General features: G+C 37.4%; 2 protein-coding genes across 6 annotated transcripts in view; one reads left to right on the forward strand and one right to left on the reverse strand.

The window, feature by feature from the left end:
- LOC127862278 (uncharacterized) overlaps positions 1–3,316 on the reverse strand; it is a 40,559-nt gene extending 37,243 nt beyond the window's left edge. For 3 of the 4 annotated variants that reach the window (XM_052401343.1, XM_052401341.1, XM_052401339.1), the window contains exon 1: positions 3,098–3,316. Coding sequence is in view for 2 of the 4 variants with exons in the window: in XM_052401341.1 (XP_052257301.1) it covers positions 3,098–3,129 (32 nt within the window). In the remaining 2 variants the exon portion in view is untranslated. Of the gene's footprint in view, positions 1–1,730; positions 1,755–3,097 lie in introns of those variants that run through there. The other variant, XM_052401342.1, reaches the window with a different exon arrangement.
- LOC127862281 (methylthioribose-1-phosphate isomerase-like) lies at positions 3,308–18,373 on the forward strand. 2 transcript variants are annotated; one of them, XM_052401346.1, is made up of 5 exons: positions 3,308–3,523; positions 7,347–7,582; positions 13,486–13,664; positions 14,293–14,694; positions 16,981–18,373. In XM_052401346.1, exons 1-5 carry the CDS (start codon positions 3,392–3,394, stop codon positions 17,112–17,114), a joined length of 1,083 nt encoding a protein of 360 aa, XP_052257306.1. In that variant the 5' UTR covers positions 3,308–3,391; the 3' UTR covers positions 17,115–18,373. The 2 variants fall into 2 exon arrangements, with proteins under 2 accessions (XP_052257306.1, XP_052257307.1); XM_052401347.1 differs by lacking the exon at positions 3,308–3,523 and adding an exon at positions 3,570–3,722.
- Positions 18,374–18,952: the final 579 nt, after the last annotated feature.

The raw sequence follows: 18,952 nt of genomic DNA on the forward strand, positions 1-18,952 counted from the left end.
TAAGGTAAATTACCCAGCCCCCTGGCGGTCATGTTTTTCAAAGGACCTGAACCATTTTCAAACTCAGCCTAGCTATCAAAATGTTCGGACCAAGTTTCATGAAGATTGGACTATTAATGTGAGACCTAGAGTGTTAACAAGATTTTACTCTAGCCATATTTGGAAAACTTCCCTGCCACTTGGCAGCCATATTTTTCACCGAACCTGACCCATTTTCAAACTCAACTGAGCTATCATTGAGACAAATGTTATGACCAAGTGTCATGAAGATTTGATTATAAATGTGACTTCTAGACGGTTAACAAGGTTTCACTATAGCCATATAAGCAAAACTGCCCCGCCCCCGGGTGGCCATATTTTTTTATCAGACTGGACCCATTTACAAACTCAGCCACGCTATCATAAAACAAATGTTCTGACCAAGTTTCATGAAGATTTGACTATAAATGTGACTCCTAGAGTGTTCAAAAGGTTTAACTATAGCCATATAAGCAAAACTGCCCCTCCCTCTGACGGCCATGTTTTTCATTGAACTGGAACCATTTAAGAACTCAGCAGAGATATCATTGAGACAAATGTTATGACCAAGCTTCATGAAGATTGGACTAAAAAAAGACTTCTAGAGTGTTAACAAGGTTTTACTATAGAAATATAAGGAAAAGTTCTGCCCCGCTGCCTGGCGGCCATGTTTTTCAACCAACTGGAGCCATTTTCAAACTCAGCTGAGATAACATAAGAACAAATGTTGTGACCAAGTTTCATCAAGATTGGACTAAAAATAAGACTTCTAGAGTGTTAACAAGGTTTTACTATGGCCATATAAAGAAAACTGCCCCGCCCCCTGGCAGCCATGTTTTTCAACTGACCAGAACCATTTTCAAACTCAGCTGAGATATTATTGGGACAAATGGTCTGACAAAGTTTGATGAAGATTGGACAATAAATGTGACTTCAAGAGTGTAAACAAACTTTCTCTTTCATTTGGCTTTAGGTGACCTCGTTTTTGTTTTCAAGTGACCCAGTTTCAAACTCGACCAAGATATCGTTTGGACAAATCTTCTGACCAAGTTTCATGAAGATCTGACAATAAATGTGACCTCTAGAGTGTCAACAGGCAAAATGTTGATGACCAAGGATTGACGATGGACGACTGACAAAAGATGATTCCAAAAGCTCACCATGAACATGTTGTGCTCAGGTGAGCTAAAAATAGGCTTGATAGGTCCGCTAACTCTTTTTTTCGGTTTATCTTTAAAAATATTTCCACTTTAATACTAATATGCAATAGAATGCAAAAATCTTAAACATCTCTATTAAAAATTATTTCTTTGGATTTTTCAAATGGTAAATTTGATGAACATTTAGTGAAGATGTTTGATTGCAGCAAAAATGATTGCCCACTTCATACTTTTTTTAGCAAATAAGCAAAAAGATCAAAATCTCAACCTGAAAAAAAAGTTTTGAGTGGCAGCAGAAAAGTAAGGGTTGGATTAGTGGAAAGAAATTGAAATGCCAATCATATGGACATGCAAATGATATAAGGTAAATGATATAAGGTAACAATTGAAATAAAGAGTGTCTTATCAACTTTCCACATGAAGCTGGTTTTCAGCCATATTGTAGAGTTTAAATAATGACGTATTAATTTGACACAGAGCAAAAACATAAGCATAAAAATTGCAATACATTGTATCAGTAAATTAAGAGGGCAGAGGCCCACGCTTGCTCACCTGAAACTTCAGGGAACTAACCTGCTGTCAGCAACTTTTTGTTTTTCTGAAACCATTTTCAAACTTGGCCAATATATTAACTAGAGAGTTAACAAGGTTTGACTACAGCCTTAGAGCTATCATTAAACCAAATGTTCTCACCAAGTATCATACAGACTGGACCATAAATGTGACTTTTAGAGATTTAACAAGGTTTTACTATAGCCATTTAAGGATAAATGCCCTGCCCCCTGGCAGCCATGTTTTTCAACAGACGGGAACCATTTAGAAATCAGCCCAGTTATCATTACATCAAATGAACTCATCAAGTTTCATGAATATTTGCCTCAAAATGTGACTTCTAGAGTTTAACAAGGTTTCACTAAAGCCATAAAAGATAAAATGCCCCGCCCCCTGGTGGCCATGTTTTTATACAGACTGAAACCATTTTCGAACTCATCATTAGAACAAATGTTAAGAAAAAATGCGCTGCCCAGGGCAGCCATGTTTTTAAACAGACTGACACCATTTTTAAACCCATGCAATACATCATTAGAAAAATGTTCTGACCAAGTTTCATAACAATTGGACCATAAATGTTACTTCTAAAGAGTTAACAATGTTTTACTGAAGCCATATAAGGAAAAATGCCCCGCCCCGTGGCAGCCATGTTTGTCAAGAGACCGGAACCATTTTCTTACTCTTTCAATTTATCATTTGAAAAAATTGTACTGACCAAGTTTCATAAAGAGTGTTAACAAGGTCAAATAAAGCCATATATAAGGAAAAATGCCCCAACCCCAACCCCCTGGTGGTCATGTTTTCCCACAGATCGAAACCATTTTAAAACTCATCAAGGATATCAATCGAATTAGGTTGAATCTTCTGACCAAGTTTTATGAAGATTGGACAATAAATGTGACTTTCCTGGTGGCCATGTTTTTGAAGCAACCATAACTATTTTCGAAGTAGTCCATGCAAGATATCATTGTGACAAATCTTCTTACAAAGTTTCATGAAGATCGGACTGTAAATGTGGCCTCTCAAGAGAGTGCTTACAAGGCAATGGTAATGATGTACGACATAAACAATGGCAATCACAAAAGGTCACCATGAGCAAATTGTGTTCAGATGAGCTAAAAATGCTTCAGTCATGGTTTACCTGTATTCAAGTACAAACAATTGACTATAGTTATTATAATGCCCTTTATGAAGCAGAAATAATTAAATTCAGGTAACATATTTATATAAACTTTAATTAATTTGTTGCGGGACAAAATAACAATTTAAAAGTCTTAATTTCATTCACTTATTAATAGTGAACATACTAAAATTATGAAGTACTGAAATAGTAACTTGTAAAGTAATTAGCTTATAATTATATAAACCTCTCTTCCTCTTCACTGTCACTCAAATCCATAATGAGTTTAAGCAATAACTACTGTTCTATATTTCTTTTTATGCATTTTCTTTGAGTTTCTCTTCTTAGGTTGTTCTACACATTTCCTTTATAAAAATAAGAAATCAGTTTTGACAGTTTCTATCTGATTTTTTTACCCGGCTGCATACTTAAACTCAATGACATTGCAAGGAACCGATAACCCGGCTAGCCTCCGCGAGAATATTTGTGAAGAGCACTCAATTGTCACTACTCTATCAACATTGAGCTGACACTTATTACAATGACTCTCGAAGCAATTAAATATCACAGAGGACGATTAGACATATTAGATCAGCTACGTTTGCCAACAGAAAGTGTATATATTTCAATAAATGACACGAAGGAAGCATGGCAGGCAATTAAGAAAATGCAGGTACACGTGGGCTTTATTGAAGTTCTAGATTTTGACCCATACGTCTGTCTGCTGTTTGCATCAACATATTGTACCTAAAAGTCTCTTTAATGTAATACGTTTATTTTCTACTCATTGTAAGCACACAAAAGTGAAACTTACAAGAACATAACTTGATATATACCGGATATTTATGGCACTTACATTACCAAAATTTAGGGTAAATAATTAGAATCACGGATTCTAGATGACAGTACAAGCTCGGTGTTAGAAGACACTAAGTCTAAATGATGATATAGTTTTACATTTCTTTTAAACGGCAAAAAATGACATGTGTTTTTTCCCCTATAATAAGGGAACGAATGTTTGTACATTTTGTATTCCTTAAATTGTTATGATATTCATGCGGTATTTTTCACTGGTTTAAGAATATACAAGGGCATGCAAATATCTTCCATATCTGTATTAATACAAGTATTATTTCTTTAGAGTACTTTGTATTTGTTATGCTCCCGGATCTAAAGATCGGGGGTATATTGTTTTTGGCCTGTCTGTCTGTCATTCATTCATTCAATGTGTGTGTCCCAAAACTTTAACCAAGCAAAACTTTAACCTTGGTTAAAGTTTTGCAAGATTTTTTGCATTATTGAAGATAGCAACTTGATATTTGGCATGCATGTGTATCTCATGGAGCTGCACATTTTGAGTGGTGAAAGGTCAAGGTCATCCTTTAAGGTCAAAGGTCAAATATATGGCTTCAAAGCGGCGCAATTGGGTGCATTGTGTTTCTGACAAACACATCTCTTGTTGTTTGTTTAATTTGTAGATTATTTATCTAATATGATATAAAGTAGCAATCATTATCACAAGCTTAATTGTTTGTTAAGGGAAATGATATAACAAAGCAAAAGAGAGTTAGTAGACAGAACCCAGGGGAGGGGGGGGGGGGGTAACTTCCTATATATGGGTTTATAGGGGTGTGCCGAAAATATGGGGTGTGTTTTTCGACTAAAAGTATAGATATGGGTATGGTCTTGAGCATCAAAGTATAGATATGGGTATTGAAATCAGAAATTATGCTTGTATATAAATGCATATTGATTTGAAAGTACATGTATCAGTATCAAAATGGGTATGATAAATTTCATTCTTGTATATAAATAGGTATCAAAAAGGAAATTTCAGTAGCGAGAAAGATGCAGAAACTTGATTGTTTTCAGCTCACCTGATCGCTTTTTGTCCGTCTTGCGTCGTGCTCCGTCAACATTTGCCTTGTTAACTATCTAGAGGCCACATTTATTGTCCAATCTTCATGAAATTTGGTCAGAAGATTGGTCTCAATGATATCTTGGATGAGATCGAAAATAGTTACGTTTGCTTGAAAAACATGGCTGCCAAGGGGCGGGGCATTTTTTCTTTTATGGCTATATATGGCTATAGTAAAATCTTGTTAACACTCTAGAGGCCACATTTATTGTCAGATCTTCATGAAACTTGGTCAGAAGATTCATCCCAATAATATCTTGGATTAGTTCGAAAATGATGCCGGTTGGTTGAAAAACATGGCCGCCAGGGGGCGGGGCATTTTTCCTAATATGGCTTTAGTAAAACCTTGTTAACACTCTAGAGACCACATTTATTTTCCGGTCTTCATGAAACTTGCTCAGAAGATTTTATCCCAATGTTATCTTGGAATAATTCAAAAATGGTAACCTTTGCTTGAAAAATATGGCTGCCAAGGGGCGGGGCATTTTTCCTTATATGGTTAAATATGGCTATAGTAAAATCTTGTTAACACTCTAGAGGCCACATTTAGTGTCCAATCTTCATGAAACTTGGTCAGAAGATTCATCCCAATAATATCTTGGATGAGTTCGAAAATGATGCCGGTTGGTTGAAAAACATGGCCGCCCGGGGGCGGGGCATTTTTCCTTATATGGCTTTAATAAAACCTTCTTAACACTCTAGAGGCCACATTTATTTTCCGATCTTCATGAAACTTGTTCAGAAGATTTGTCCGAATGATATCTTGGATGAGTTCGAAAATGGTAACCTTTGTTTGAAAAACATGGCATTTTTCCTTATATGGCTATAGTTAAATCTTGTTAACACTCTAGAGGCTACATTTATTGTCCAATCTTCATGAAACTTGCTCAAAGGATTCATCTCAAAAATATCTTGGAAGAGTTCAAAAATGATGCCCTTTGGTTGAAAAACATGGCCGCCAGGGGGCGGGGCATTTTTCCTTATATGGCTATAGTAAAACCTTGTTAACACTCTAGAGGCCACATTTATTGTCCAATCTTCATGAAATATGTTCAGAAGATTAGTCTTATTGATGTCTTGGATGAGTTCGAAAATTGTTACGTTTGCTTGAAAAAACATGGCGCAGGGCATTTTTCCTTATATGGCTATATATGACTAAAGTAATATCTTGTTAACACTCTAGAGGCCACATTTATAGTCCGATCTTCATGAAACTTGGCCAGAAGATTCATCCCAATAATATCTTGGCGGATTAAAAAAATGATGCAGGTTGGTGGAAAAACATGACCACCACGGGGCGGGGCATTTTTCCTTATATGGCTATAGTAAAACCTTGTTAACACTCTAGAGGTCACATTTATTTTCCGATCATCATGAAACTTGGTCAGAAGATTTGTCCCAATGATATCTTTGATGAGTTCAAAAATGGTTTTGGTTGCTTTAAAAACATGGCCACCAGGGGCGGGGCATTTTTCCTTATATGGCTTTAGTAAAACCTTGTTGACACACTAGAGGCCACATTTATTGTCCAATCTTCATGAAATTTGGTCAGAAGATTGGTCTCTATGATATCTTGGATGAGTTTGAAAATAATTATGTTTGCTTGAAAAACATGGCTTCCAAGGGGCGGGGCATTTTTTTATATGGCTATAGTAAAATCTTGTTAACACTCTAGAGGCCACATTTACTTTCTATCTTCATGAAACTTGGTCAGAAGATTCATCCCAATAATATCTTGGAAGAGTTCAAAATTGATGCCAGATGGTTAAAAAACATGGCTGCCAGGGGGCGGGGCAATTTTCCTTATATGGCTATAGTAAAACCTTGTTAACACTCTAGAGGCCACATTTATTTTCCGATCTTCATGAAACTTGGTCAGAGATTTTTCCCAATAATATCTTGTTATCTCAGGTGAGCGACTTTGGGCCTTTCAGGCCCACTTGTTATCTGTTAAGAAGTGTGACAATAGAACCTATGGCATACAGTGATGGTACACGATAGTCTGTCCGCAAGAGGAAGGCAATATTTTACAAATTGGTGTATAGCAATAATAGCTACATTACAAAAGTACCAAGCTGCATGATATATTAAATGTGTTTTGAAATTCACAATATGCTAATGAGGACAAAGTTGACCTTTGAAAAAATTAACTAATTATTATGTTGTATGACTACAAGATATAGACATATTTTTCAATGGCAAAGTTGTATGATACATACCAGGGAGACTGAAACTACTTGTGTATGCTTATTATGCCCCCCTTCGAAGAAGAGGGGTATATTGCTTTGCTCATGTCGGTTGGTCGGTAGGTCGGTCGGTCGGTCCGTCCGTCCACCAGGTGGTTGTCAGACGATAACTCAAGAACGCTTGGGCCTAGGATCATGAAACTTCATAGGTACATTGATCATGACTTGTTTTATGCTGTTTTGTCAGGATTCCAAAAATATAGCATTATTTAACAAGCTAATGTCGCTGGTAATGCACTGATTAGACAAAACTTATTCAAATAAACATGCTTTTTTTTAATTTAGACAATATCTTTGTGAAAAATATCTTTGTAAAAACTTTATTTAAACAGGTGAGAGGCGCCCCTGCTATTGCCATAGTTGGATGTCTTAGCATAGTGGTTGAGATTCTCAAAGAAAACTTCAGTGACATTGAACAAGTCGCAAAGTTTGTGGAAGAAAAACTCAAATATCTGGTATCATCAAGACCTACTGCTGTCAACATGAATGATGCTGCAGTGAAGTTTACAGCTCTTGTAAAAAAAATAATTTTAGAGACATCAGCAACCGTTGAAAGTGTTAAACAAAAGTATGAATTACATTATTAATACCCTTCATAGTTTCATGACAACATATTTACTTACTGGGTATAATTTTTAGCTCACCTTCCTGCCAGTGGAGGGATTTTGTGATTGCCATATGTCTGTTAAACGTTGTCAGATGTGTATTTTCATTATATAATTACCACATTTTTAAAACAATGAAGAAGTAATAACATTCCTTATTTTAATGATACTTGGTCAGAAATTTGTTGCAAGATACCCCATTCAAGTTTTGTGGTATAGCTTGCACTGGCCACGCCTACTTGCAGGACACGCCTACGGCATGAATGCCTCTTTGATAGCATGTTCAGAGACAGACTGTTTTGTATGCTTGACGAGTACGGATGTAAATAAAACCAGTATAACCTTCAATGGTGTTTGTTCCTTAAATGGAGTTCCTTTAATGGTGCTTACTAGTGTATTCTGTAGATGAAACACTACAATTGGCGACGAGGATATTAAACGTTCAATAACATTGTCTTAAATGATGGAAAAAGAAAACGACTATTTGCCCCGATTCGATGTGCATGGTGAACCGTCGGGATTAGCGGCAAAGTGGAAGCGTTGGTTTCGAGCGTTTGAACTGTATGTTGTCGGGAAAGGAATTAAAGACAATGACCGTAAACATGCATTGTTGCTTCACATGGCTGGCATGGAAGTGCAGGATGTATTCTATACTTTGCCGGAAGGAGAGGGAGCAAACGTTTATGCTAGAGCCGTCGATGCGCTAAGCAAGCATTTCGCGCCACAATCGAATCTTCCTTACGAAAGACATATGTTCCGGAAGTTAGATCAGTCGCCGACAGAATCCGTAGATCAATATATCACACGGTTGCGACAGAAAGCAGAGACGTGTGAATTTGAGAACACAGATGAGCAAATTAGAGATCAGGTGATTGAGAAGTGCATTTCAAGTGAATTAAGACGGAAACTTCTGCAAAAAGGACGGGATTTAACCCTGACAGAATTGCGTTCCATTGCGAGAACATTAGAAAATGCTGAACATCAGGCAAAATGCATTGAGCAAAGCCCACAGGCGGTAAACACAACAACAAGCCGAACAACAAAAGGTACGTTTGCACGGAAAAATCGTATTCAAAATGACGTTCAATGTTTTAAATGTGGGAAACGGGGTCACATTGCAAAAGACAGCACGTGTCCAGCGCGTGGAAAGCACTGCAATAAGTGTGGCAAGATAGGACATTTTGCGATTAAATGCCGATCGGGTGAAAAGTCGAAAAAGAAACCGCTTACTGTGCGTCAAGTTGTGGACACAACTGATGACAGACAGTTCACGTTTACTGTACAAAATAAGTACCCGACAGCAACATCGATAATGGTCGAAATTGGTGGTGTACAAATAAAGGCGATCATTGATTCCGGTTCCAGCTGCAACATTGTGGATAGGAAAACGTGGGAGTTCTTGAAACGAAATGACATAAAATGCAGGGACGAGCCAAGGAAAACAGAACTGTATGCCTATGGATCTAAGGAACCACTGAAGACTGCTGGTGTATTTTGGTCAACGATTGTTTACAAGGGTGTAGCGGTAGATGACGCAGAATTTGTTGTCATTGAGGGATCTGGACAGTCCTTATTAAGCTGTGATACAGCTATGCGACTTGGCGTACTTAAAATAGTGCGTCAAATGGAAACCCCGGGAATATCGGATGTTGTTAATAATTACAACGAATTATTTACGGGACTTGGAAAACTGAAAGGTTATCAACTTGAAGTGCCCATTGACCAGGCTGTAACACCTGTAGTGCAACCGACCAGACGCGTGCCATATCAGTTACGAGAGAAGTTGGAAGCTAAAATCAAAGAATTACTCGACTCAGATGTCATTGAACCCGTAAGTGGACCGTCCAAGTGGGTGTCCCCTGTCGTCATAATACCAAAGAATGATGGCGACATTCGACTTTGCGTTGACATGAGGCAGGCAAACAGAGCCATACAAAGGACTAGGTATCCAATACCAACAGTGGACGAAGTGTTGCAGGAAATGAATAACAGCAAGTATTTCAGCAAACTGGACATTAAAAACGCGTATCATCAAATTGAACTGTCCCCAGAATCACGAGAAATCACGACGTTTACAACACACAGTGGACTTTTCAGGTATAAACGTTTAATGTTTGGAATAACATGTGCTCCAGAGATGTACCAGATGATTTTGCAACAAACATTGCAAGGCTGTGAGGGTGTTAACAGCATTGCCGATGACATTATTGTCCATACTGCAACGAAAGAACAACATGATAAATGTTTAAATAATGTGCTATGTGTATTGAGAGACAAAGGTTTTACACTTAACAAGGAAAAATGTCAATTTTACATGAATAAGTTAGTGTTTATGGGTCATGAGCTGTCTGAGAGAGGGATAGGGGCAACGCAGGTCAAGGTCGATGCTGTAGTAAACGCGCCTGAGCCGCGAAACGCGAGCGAGGTTCGGAGTTTCCTCGGTTTAGTGAATTTTTGCGCAAGATTCATACCGAATTTGTCTACGATTTCCGCGGCGTTAAATGATCTGTTAAGAAAGAAAACGGTGTTTAAATGGGGTCGGTCTCAACAGGACGCGTTCAAAGAATTAAAAAGAAGGCTAGCATGTGCCGAAACATTGGGGTATTACGATAAAACCGCGCCGACAAAGGTCATAGTCGATGCGAGTCCAGTAGGACTAGGTGCTGTGCTCGTGCAGGTTCAAAATGGGGAAAACCGCGTAATAAGTTATGCCAGTAGAAGCTTAACTGATGTTGAGAGGAGATACTCACAAACTGAAAAAGAGGGTTTAAGCGTAGTGTGGGCATTAGAGCGTTTTCATCCATGGCTTTATGGTATCGAGTTCGAGCTTCTTACTGACCACAAGCCACTTGAATACATTTACGGACCAAGGTCAAAACCGTGCGCTAGACTTGAGCGATGGGTTCTTAGGCTGCAACCGTACCGATTTACGGTTAAACATGTGAACGGTCGAGACAATATTGCAGACGCACTGTCGCGACTTCCGCTCAAGCACAGTTCTAGGACAATAGATAGTGTAGATGACCACGAATACATTAAATTTGTTGCGCGCGAAGCAACACCCAGTGCTATGACCACTCGAGAAATAGAAGAGGTATCATTTCGTGATGATGAGATAAGCAGATTACGCGAAAGCGTGACGAACGGGACGTGGGATAAACACGAGCAAAATCAGTTCATACATATCAAAGATGAACTGTGTGTAATTGGTTACTTAGTACTTAGGGGTACGCGAATCGTTGTCCCGCGTGAATTACGCAAACGCGTATTAGACTTAGGTCACATAGGTCATCCGGGAATCGTGTTGATGAAAAGCAACTTGAGGACCAAAGTTTGGTGGCCGGGTATTGATAAGGAAATTGAAAATTACTGTAAAATGTGTTATGGCTGTCAGTTGGTAAGCCAGTCAACAAATCCCGAACCGATGACGAGAACCGAGCTACCAAGTGCCCCATGGCAAGATTTAGCCGCGGACGTATTAGGTCCGTTGCCATCAGGTGATTACATTTTTGTTTGTGTCGACTATTACAGTAGGTATGTAGAGCTTGAGGTCACCAAAGTAATAACTAGCGAAAAACTAGTGTCAATATTAAGGAAATGGTTTTTGACGCATGGCTTGCCATTATCTCTACGTACAGACAATGCTAGTAGTTTTGTTTGCGAGCATTTCGAAAATTATTTGCAGTCTCAAGGAATCGAACACAGGCGAAATACTCCCTTGTGGCCGCAAGCAAATGGGGAGGTTGAACGTCAGAACCGTTCAATACTAAAGCGATTACGCATATCTCAAAGTCAAAATCGTAATTGGCGATTAGACCTCGATGATTACCTGATAATGTATCGAAGCACACCCCATTCAGTAACGGGTATGTCACCTGCTGAGATGCTGTTCGGTCGTAAGATAAGAACATGTGTTCCTGAAATTAATACGTATAGGCGGGAAGATAGCGAAATACGTGATCGTGATTCCGAGAAAAAGGGGAAAGGGAAAGTATACTCCGACGCGAAACGAAATGCAAAAGAGAGCGAAATTGTACCAGGCGACAAGGTTCTTTTGAAGCAAAATAGAAACAATAAACTCGACACTCCGTTCAGTTCCGATAAGTACACGGTTATAGATAAGAACGGGAATAGCGTGGTTGTACGTGCCGATGATGGTACCGAGTATCGGCGAAATGTAACGCATATGAAAAAAATGAATGAACAAAATCCTCAGACAGACTCAAATGTAAACAATTCTAAAAGTGAACATTGTCAAATTAATGTATCATCTGCGGGTAAAGACAGACCGATAAGGGTTCGGAAAATGCCCGAGAAATTTAATGATTTCAAACTGGTGTAAATGCACCGCTAAATAGGCATGTAATTTACTGGTGTTCATTCGAGACAACACACGTGGCGCTTATCCCGCGGATGCTAGTAAATTTCTATTAAACTGACATGTGTATCATGCTCCGAGTGTAAAATGGCTTATAAACGGAAATTGATTAACAGCCAGTGTGGTCGCTCATTACTTTCAAGTTAACGATAAAAGGGAATTGTGTGAGAACATTGCTAGTACAAGCGGCGTGCTATTTTATTTTCATTGATAAAATGTTTTCATTTGTGATGTTTTTGTTTTGATTAAATTTAGTTTAGATTGTTTCATAAATGCATGGTGTAATTTGTTATCATGAATTGTTTGTGAACGTATGGGTTTATGTTTAGAGTATGTATTTGTTGATCATGCATTATTTGGTTTGAAAAAAAAGGAGGGATTGTGGTATAGCTTGCACTGGCCACGCCTACTTGCAGGACACGCCTACGGCATGAATGCCTCTTTGATAGCATGTTCAGAGACAGACTGTTTTGTATGCTTGACGAGTACGGATGTAAATAAAACCAGTATAACCTTCAATGGTGTTTGTTCCTTAAATGGAGTTCCTTTAATGGTGCTTACTAGTGTATTCTGTAGATGAAACACTACAAGTTTGAAACTGTGTCATGTTATGTAAACAATTAGGCAACTAGATCAAATACACGTAAAGCTTTTTAGCACATGAGAGGTCACGTTTATATTTATGAAACTTGCTGAGAAAATTTCACAATTTGTATATATCAGGGGTCTCACTAGGATTTTAAAACGAGGTCCTTGGACTCCTTACTTGGGAAAAGTAGGAGTCCAAAAGTAAAAAATAGGAGTTCCAAAGAATATTGTACTCGTATTCGAATTTTCAGCGAAAAATCCATTTAAATAAAAAATGAATATAAAATAATAAATAAAATAATTGGTTTCATTATTAAAACCAAATCCAAAATGTACATTATGAATCCCACTCATTATGTTCTCTTTATTACTGCACTTGATTTATTCGATTTTAAACAGGTGTGAGAAAATAAATTGTGTTGGCTTGAGTTAAACAGGAGGTTGCTTTACAGGTTTTGTTTATTAATGGATTTACTTAAAGAATCCAGTTATAAAAAAAGGTGCGTCCTGGGGACTCTCACTTTGCTTCCAATTGGCGTCATTTTTCAAATTTATGCGTACAAATACGCTTGATTAAGAGTTTCCGAGAGCCCTTTATATGTGGGCCAGGAGGAAGAAAAAACTGGTCATCATTTTACACTCAAAATGGTTCAATATTTTCTTATTCCTAAGCAGATTAGCTTAATTAATTGAGTGTCTTTTGGTCCTCTTTGTTTGTTTAATTGTTTATGACCACACTCACAAACCTTTTGGTTTCATTAGCTAATGTACATGTTTGTTTAGCGAAATGATCTAAAATATCAACAAAAAGAATATCTTTAAAAAACACCTTATAATATAAAGTAAGTTATATCACCAATGCAATTATAATATTCAAAATCTTTTTTTTTAATCATTCAGAATTGTCGAAGCTCTTGAAAAGATGTTCGAAGATGACATAGCTACTAATAAAGCTATTGGTCAATATGGTGCTGAGTGTATCTTACTTCGCATTGGTCAGAGCGGTGATAATCAAGTGCGTATCCTGACTCACTGCAACACAGGATCTCTGGCCACAGCAGGATATGGGACTGCCCTTGGTAAAAAAAATTCCCCTTGTGTAATACCCTCTTTTGTTGTATTACTCATGGCAGACAAGTATTTGTCTTAAAAATTTATCATTTTATTTTTAAGCATGATACAGAAAAAAGTTTAGTACTTTTCTGAGTAAAATCCTGAATACTTCTTACTGACTGAGTGTGATTATGTTGTTGATGTGGGGCAGATTTTTTTCCCCAAAGTCCAGTGTTAACGATTATATATTTATCCTAAATAAAATAATAATAATTAAAAACACCAGTATATTTTCTTATGATTATGTAGGTTTTGGAAACGTATTATTAATAAAAACTCCCAATTGTAGTCACAATGCCACAATTTGTATGATTCCAAAGGGCCCTGGCCCCATGTCCAAAATGGTGGGAAAAATCAAGTAGAACATAATCATTACCTTTGTTGAAATTGTATTCTTTATTATAAATTACTTGCTGAAATACACATACTTGGTGATACAAAATTCTTAGCATTCCTCCAAATTCTTGATTATAAAAATGGAATTAAATATTCATTAGGGATTTTATGGCACAGTGTTTAGAAAGAAAGGCTTGACAATTGAATGCTAGCATGACAGCTAGTCTATTATGTTCAAAAGATTCCATCTTTTTGCAGGTGTTATAAGAAAACTGCATGAAATGAAGAAGTTGGACCATGCCTTCTGTACAGAGACCAGACCCTACAACCAGGGTGCCCGCCTGACTGCTTACGAACTTGTGTTCGACAAGATACCTGCCACTCTGATCTGCGATGACATGGCTGCCATGGTGATGCAGACAAAAGATATAAGTGCTGTTGTCACAGGTGCTGACAGAGTGGTAAAAAATGGAGACACTGCAAACAAGATCGGTACTTACCAGCTTGCCATCCTTGCCAAGTACCATAACATCCCGTTCTTTGTTGCCTGCCCGACGACCTCGTTTGACCCATGCAAGGAGACAGGGGAAGAAATAATTATTGAGGAGAGGCCTGATAGAGAAATGCTTTACTTGAATGACATCCGGATAGCTGCTGAAGGTATTATATGCTAAAAGTAGCTTAAGAGAGCATGCTCTAGCTGATTCCAATTCCAGTTTGAAGTGCAATGGAAGACTGTTATCATACTCATGAATACTAAGAAATTATAAACTTATCTTGTCTTATGCAATATTTTAATGTTGAATAAATTTAAATATCAATAAATTTTGCATCACCATAAAATAACTCCCCAATCAGTGTATGTACATATATTCAAGTTAACGACTCAAAAACAAAAATAAATTAAACTGTTCTATACTTAAAATGACGGGATGGTACGAAGCGGTTTACAGCAAACCTTGGTTGTAACTTTTATTTGATATGATTGAAACTATATGGTATTTGATGCCAACATGTTATTCTTATCAATGCCTCTAATTCTGTTATCTCACCTGAGCAAAACATGCTAATTTTAAGCTTTTTTGCTTTGTTTCCACCCGGCACCCATTAAGCGCTATCAACATTAAGCTTGTTAACAGTTAAGGGGCCACATTAATGGTCCAATCTTCAGAAAACTTGGTCATGTCATTTGTACGGATGTTTTTATACCCCCATTACCATTGGTAATGGGGGAATTATGGGAGTCACTCTGTCAGTCGGTCTGTCTGTCCCAAAAATTTTATCCGATCTTCACCAAACTTGGTCAGAAGTTGTATCTAGATGATGTCTAGGTCAAGGTTGAATATGGGTCATGCTGGGTCAAAAACTAGGTCACGGGGTCACTTAGAGCGTTTTAAACCAAAAGTTTGTCTGGACCATAACTATGTCATTTATCGTTCGATTTTAAAATGAATTGGTACATTTGTTCACCATCATGGGACGGTGTGTCAGGCGAAAAAAGTATATCGATATCTCCAAGGTCAAGGTCCCACTTGGATTTCAAAATTCAAAATGCCCATAAATGAGCTTGTTGGGGCCATAACTGTTATTGTGAGACTTTAAAATCATTTGGCACATTTGTTTACCATCATTGGACGGTGTGTCATGCGAAAGATTATCTCAAAATCTCCAAGGTCAAGGTCACACTTTGAATTCAAAGGTCAAACATGGCCATAAATGAGCTTGTCCAGGTCATAACTTTGTTGTTCATTGGGATATTTTTAAATCATTTGGCACATTTGTTTACCATTATTGAACGTTGTGTCATCTGTAAGAATTACGTCGATATCTTCAAGGTCACACTTTTAGTTCAAAGGTAAAAAATTGCCATAAATGAACTTGTCTTGGCCATAACTATGTTGTTCATTGTGAGATTTTAAAACCATTTTGCACATTTGTTCACCATCAATGGTAGGTGTTTCATGTGAAAGAATTACGTCGATATCTGCAACGTCAAGGTCACACTTTGAGCTCAAACGTCAAAAATGGCCAAGAATGATCTTGTCCGAGCCATAACTATGTCATGCATTGTGAGATTTTTTTAATTATTATGTACATTTGTTCACAATCATTGGACAGTGTGTCATGCGGAAGAATTACGATGATATCTCCAAGGTCAAGGTCACTTTTGGAGTTCAAAAGTCAACAGTGGCCATAAATGAGCTTGTCCGGGCCATAACTATGTCATTCATTGTGAGATTTTAAAATTACTCAGTACATTAATTTTGTTCACAGTCGTTGGACCGCGTGTCAAAGAATTCAGGAGTTCAAAGGTCAAAATTGCCATAAATGATAATTGCATAATACTTCTAAAAAAATCGCCATAAATTAGCTTTTCTTGTTTTGTGAAGACAGCATGCAAAATATTCTGTGTCAATGCAGCATGTGGGGTTATACGTCACGTCTGTGACAAAGCTCTAGTTGGTGTTGAGTTCAGAATTTGATCATGTGATGTCAAAAACTTGATGCTATGGTGAAATTGAAGAATGTTACACAAATATTATTTACTACCATATCAATATTATATTCTTTTTTTGATAGTCGGGTGAGGATTGATATACCCCCTTGTTAACACACAGTAATGCTCACGTTGTGTTAAGTCATACTGCATTATCATGTCCGTTAATAATGCATGTTAAATTTCAAAACATCCAGGCCTGAATGCCACCTCGGAAGTAGCAATTGCTCATTTATTAATGCATCTCAAAAAAGAGGTGGCGCGTATGATTAACGGCTGTGATTATTATCCAAATGCAAAATATTGTTATTTTTTTATGATTAAACAAATTAATGATTAAACAAATTTTTGTATGCCACATCTATAATAAAAACATCAAATAGCATGTTTCCTTCAAAACCGTGATGTGTCTGTATAATACAAAACATCAGCAATAATGTGTTTTGCAGGTATACAGTGTTTCAACCCCGCCTTCGATGTGACCCCAGCTCAGCTCATCACTGGAGGCATCATAACAGAGTTTGGTGTCTTCTCTCCAGAACAGCTCTATGAGGAACTGAAATCAAGAAATAACTTGTTATAAAAAGCCATTTTTATGTTTAATTAACGTAAAATTAAAAGGTATTGTTTTCTTTTTTAGCTGCACTGAGCAAAGCATCCAAAACTTGTGTTTGTTGTTCATTGTCTTTATATATGAGGAATGAGCATGTTAACACTGGTCACATTATTTGAACATTTAACAACATTGAACATTTAAAACTCACATTGTGTGTACATTTAAAAGAAGGGGCCTATTTACAAACCAGACACATTGTGTTTGCATAAGAAGCCTGAGTCTGTGAACAGCCCAATTAAATTGTGTGGACATTTGAAGACTGACCAGGTGGACACAAAGGTCACATCGTGTGTACATTTGCAGACTGAGCATGTTCTTCAAATGTACACACAATGTGACAAGTGTGTCCACATGGTCAGTCTTCAAATGATCACACAATGTGACTGGAGTGTTAGCATGCTTATTCTTCAAATGTACACACAATTTGACTAGTGGGTTAATATGCTCATTCTTCACAGGTTAACAAATTGTGACTGGACTGTTCACATGCCATTTTCATATTAACACCCAATGTGACTGGACTGATAACAGTTTCAGTCTACAAATGTACACACAATGTGACTAGTGTGTCCACATGGTCAGCCTTTAAATGTACACACAATGTGACTGTGTGTACATTTGAAGAATGAGCATGTGAACACTATTGTCACATTATCAATACATATGAAGAATGAGCATGTAAACACTCCAGAAACATTGTGTGTACATTTGAAGACTGAGCATGTGGACACACCAGTAACATTGTGTGTACATTTGAAGGGTGAGCATGTGAACACTTAAGTCATGTTGTGTGTACATTTGAAGACTGACCATGTAAACACACTCATCACATTGTGTGTACATTTGAAGGGTTAGCATGTGAACACACCTGTCACATTGGCTGTACATTTGAAGGGTGAGCATTTGAACACTTCAGTTAAATTGTATGTACATTTGAAGAATGAGCATGTGAACACACCAGTCGCTTTTAGTACATTTGAAGACTGAGCATGTGAACACTCAAGTGATATTGTGTAAAGTTTTAGACCCAGCATGTGAACACTACAGTCGCAATGTGTACATTTGAAGACTGTGCATTTTAACACACCAGTCACTATGTTAACATTTTAGACTGAACATGTCAACACACCATTCCCATTGTGTAGATTTGAACACTGTGCAGTTAAATACACCGGTCATATTGTGTACATTTGATGTTATGTTGTTCGAATAAACATTTAACATAACATCATACTTTAACGCTGATATTATGATGCATATCGGGGATGCCATGCCAGGCAAAGTCATCCACCGTTCGTAATTCGTTTCAACCAAGTACCTTTTTAGTAAACGCCTCGTGGTTTTGGCGCTCCGGTGGCAATCCGAATTCAATTAAAAAGACGCCCTTAGGAACAGGAAAAAATCCGGCGAGAGACGTGTTATTAGCTCTCTTAAAAATTGTTCAGTTTACGTTCAATTTTATCGATTTCCTTGCTTTTCAAGGTAAGTTGATTGATTTTTTAGGTATTTGTGACTAATGTACACATTTAAGACAATAATTAAAATTAACTAAAATACAATTATTAGCATTTTAAGCTGTATGCGTGTGTGGGGTATTATTTCGTGTTGTTTTTGTTGTAAGAAAACGAAATTAAAACAAAACACCATAAGTTATATTTTTAACATAGTCATCGTTTTCTAGAATTTAGAAAGTGGATCGGTGTTGAAGTGATGAAGCAAATTTCGTTGATCGTGATTTTGCAGATCTAATCGTTTAAAAAAAATTGTTTGTATATTAAACGTTTTTGTATGACATAAGTACGGAC

This window comes from Dreissena polymorpha, chromosome 16 (genome assembly GCF_020536995.1).
Source record: "Dreissena polymorpha isolate Duluth1 chromosome 16, UMN_Dpol_1.0, whole genome shotgun sequence".
In the NCBI taxonomy this organism is placed as follows: domain Eukaryota; kingdom Metazoa; phylum Mollusca; class Bivalvia; order Myida; family Dreissenidae; genus Dreissena; species Dreissena polymorpha.

What these genes read in the sequence shown, in the direction of transcription:
- LOC127862281 (XM_052401346.1), top strand. Translation starts at nt 3,392, where the DNA reads ATGACTCTCGAAGCAATTAAATATCACAGAGGACGATTAGACATATTA. An exon ending in AGGCAATTAAGAAAATGCAG is followed by an intron (nt 3,524 to 7,346) that starts GTACACGTGGGC and finishes TTATTTAAACAG; the next exon opens with GTGAGAGGCGCCCCTGCTAT. An exon ending in AGGATATGGGACTGCCCTTG is followed by an intron (nt 13,665 to 14,292) that starts GTAAAAAAAATT and finishes ATCTTTTTGCAG; the next exon opens with GTGTTATAAGAAAACTGCAT.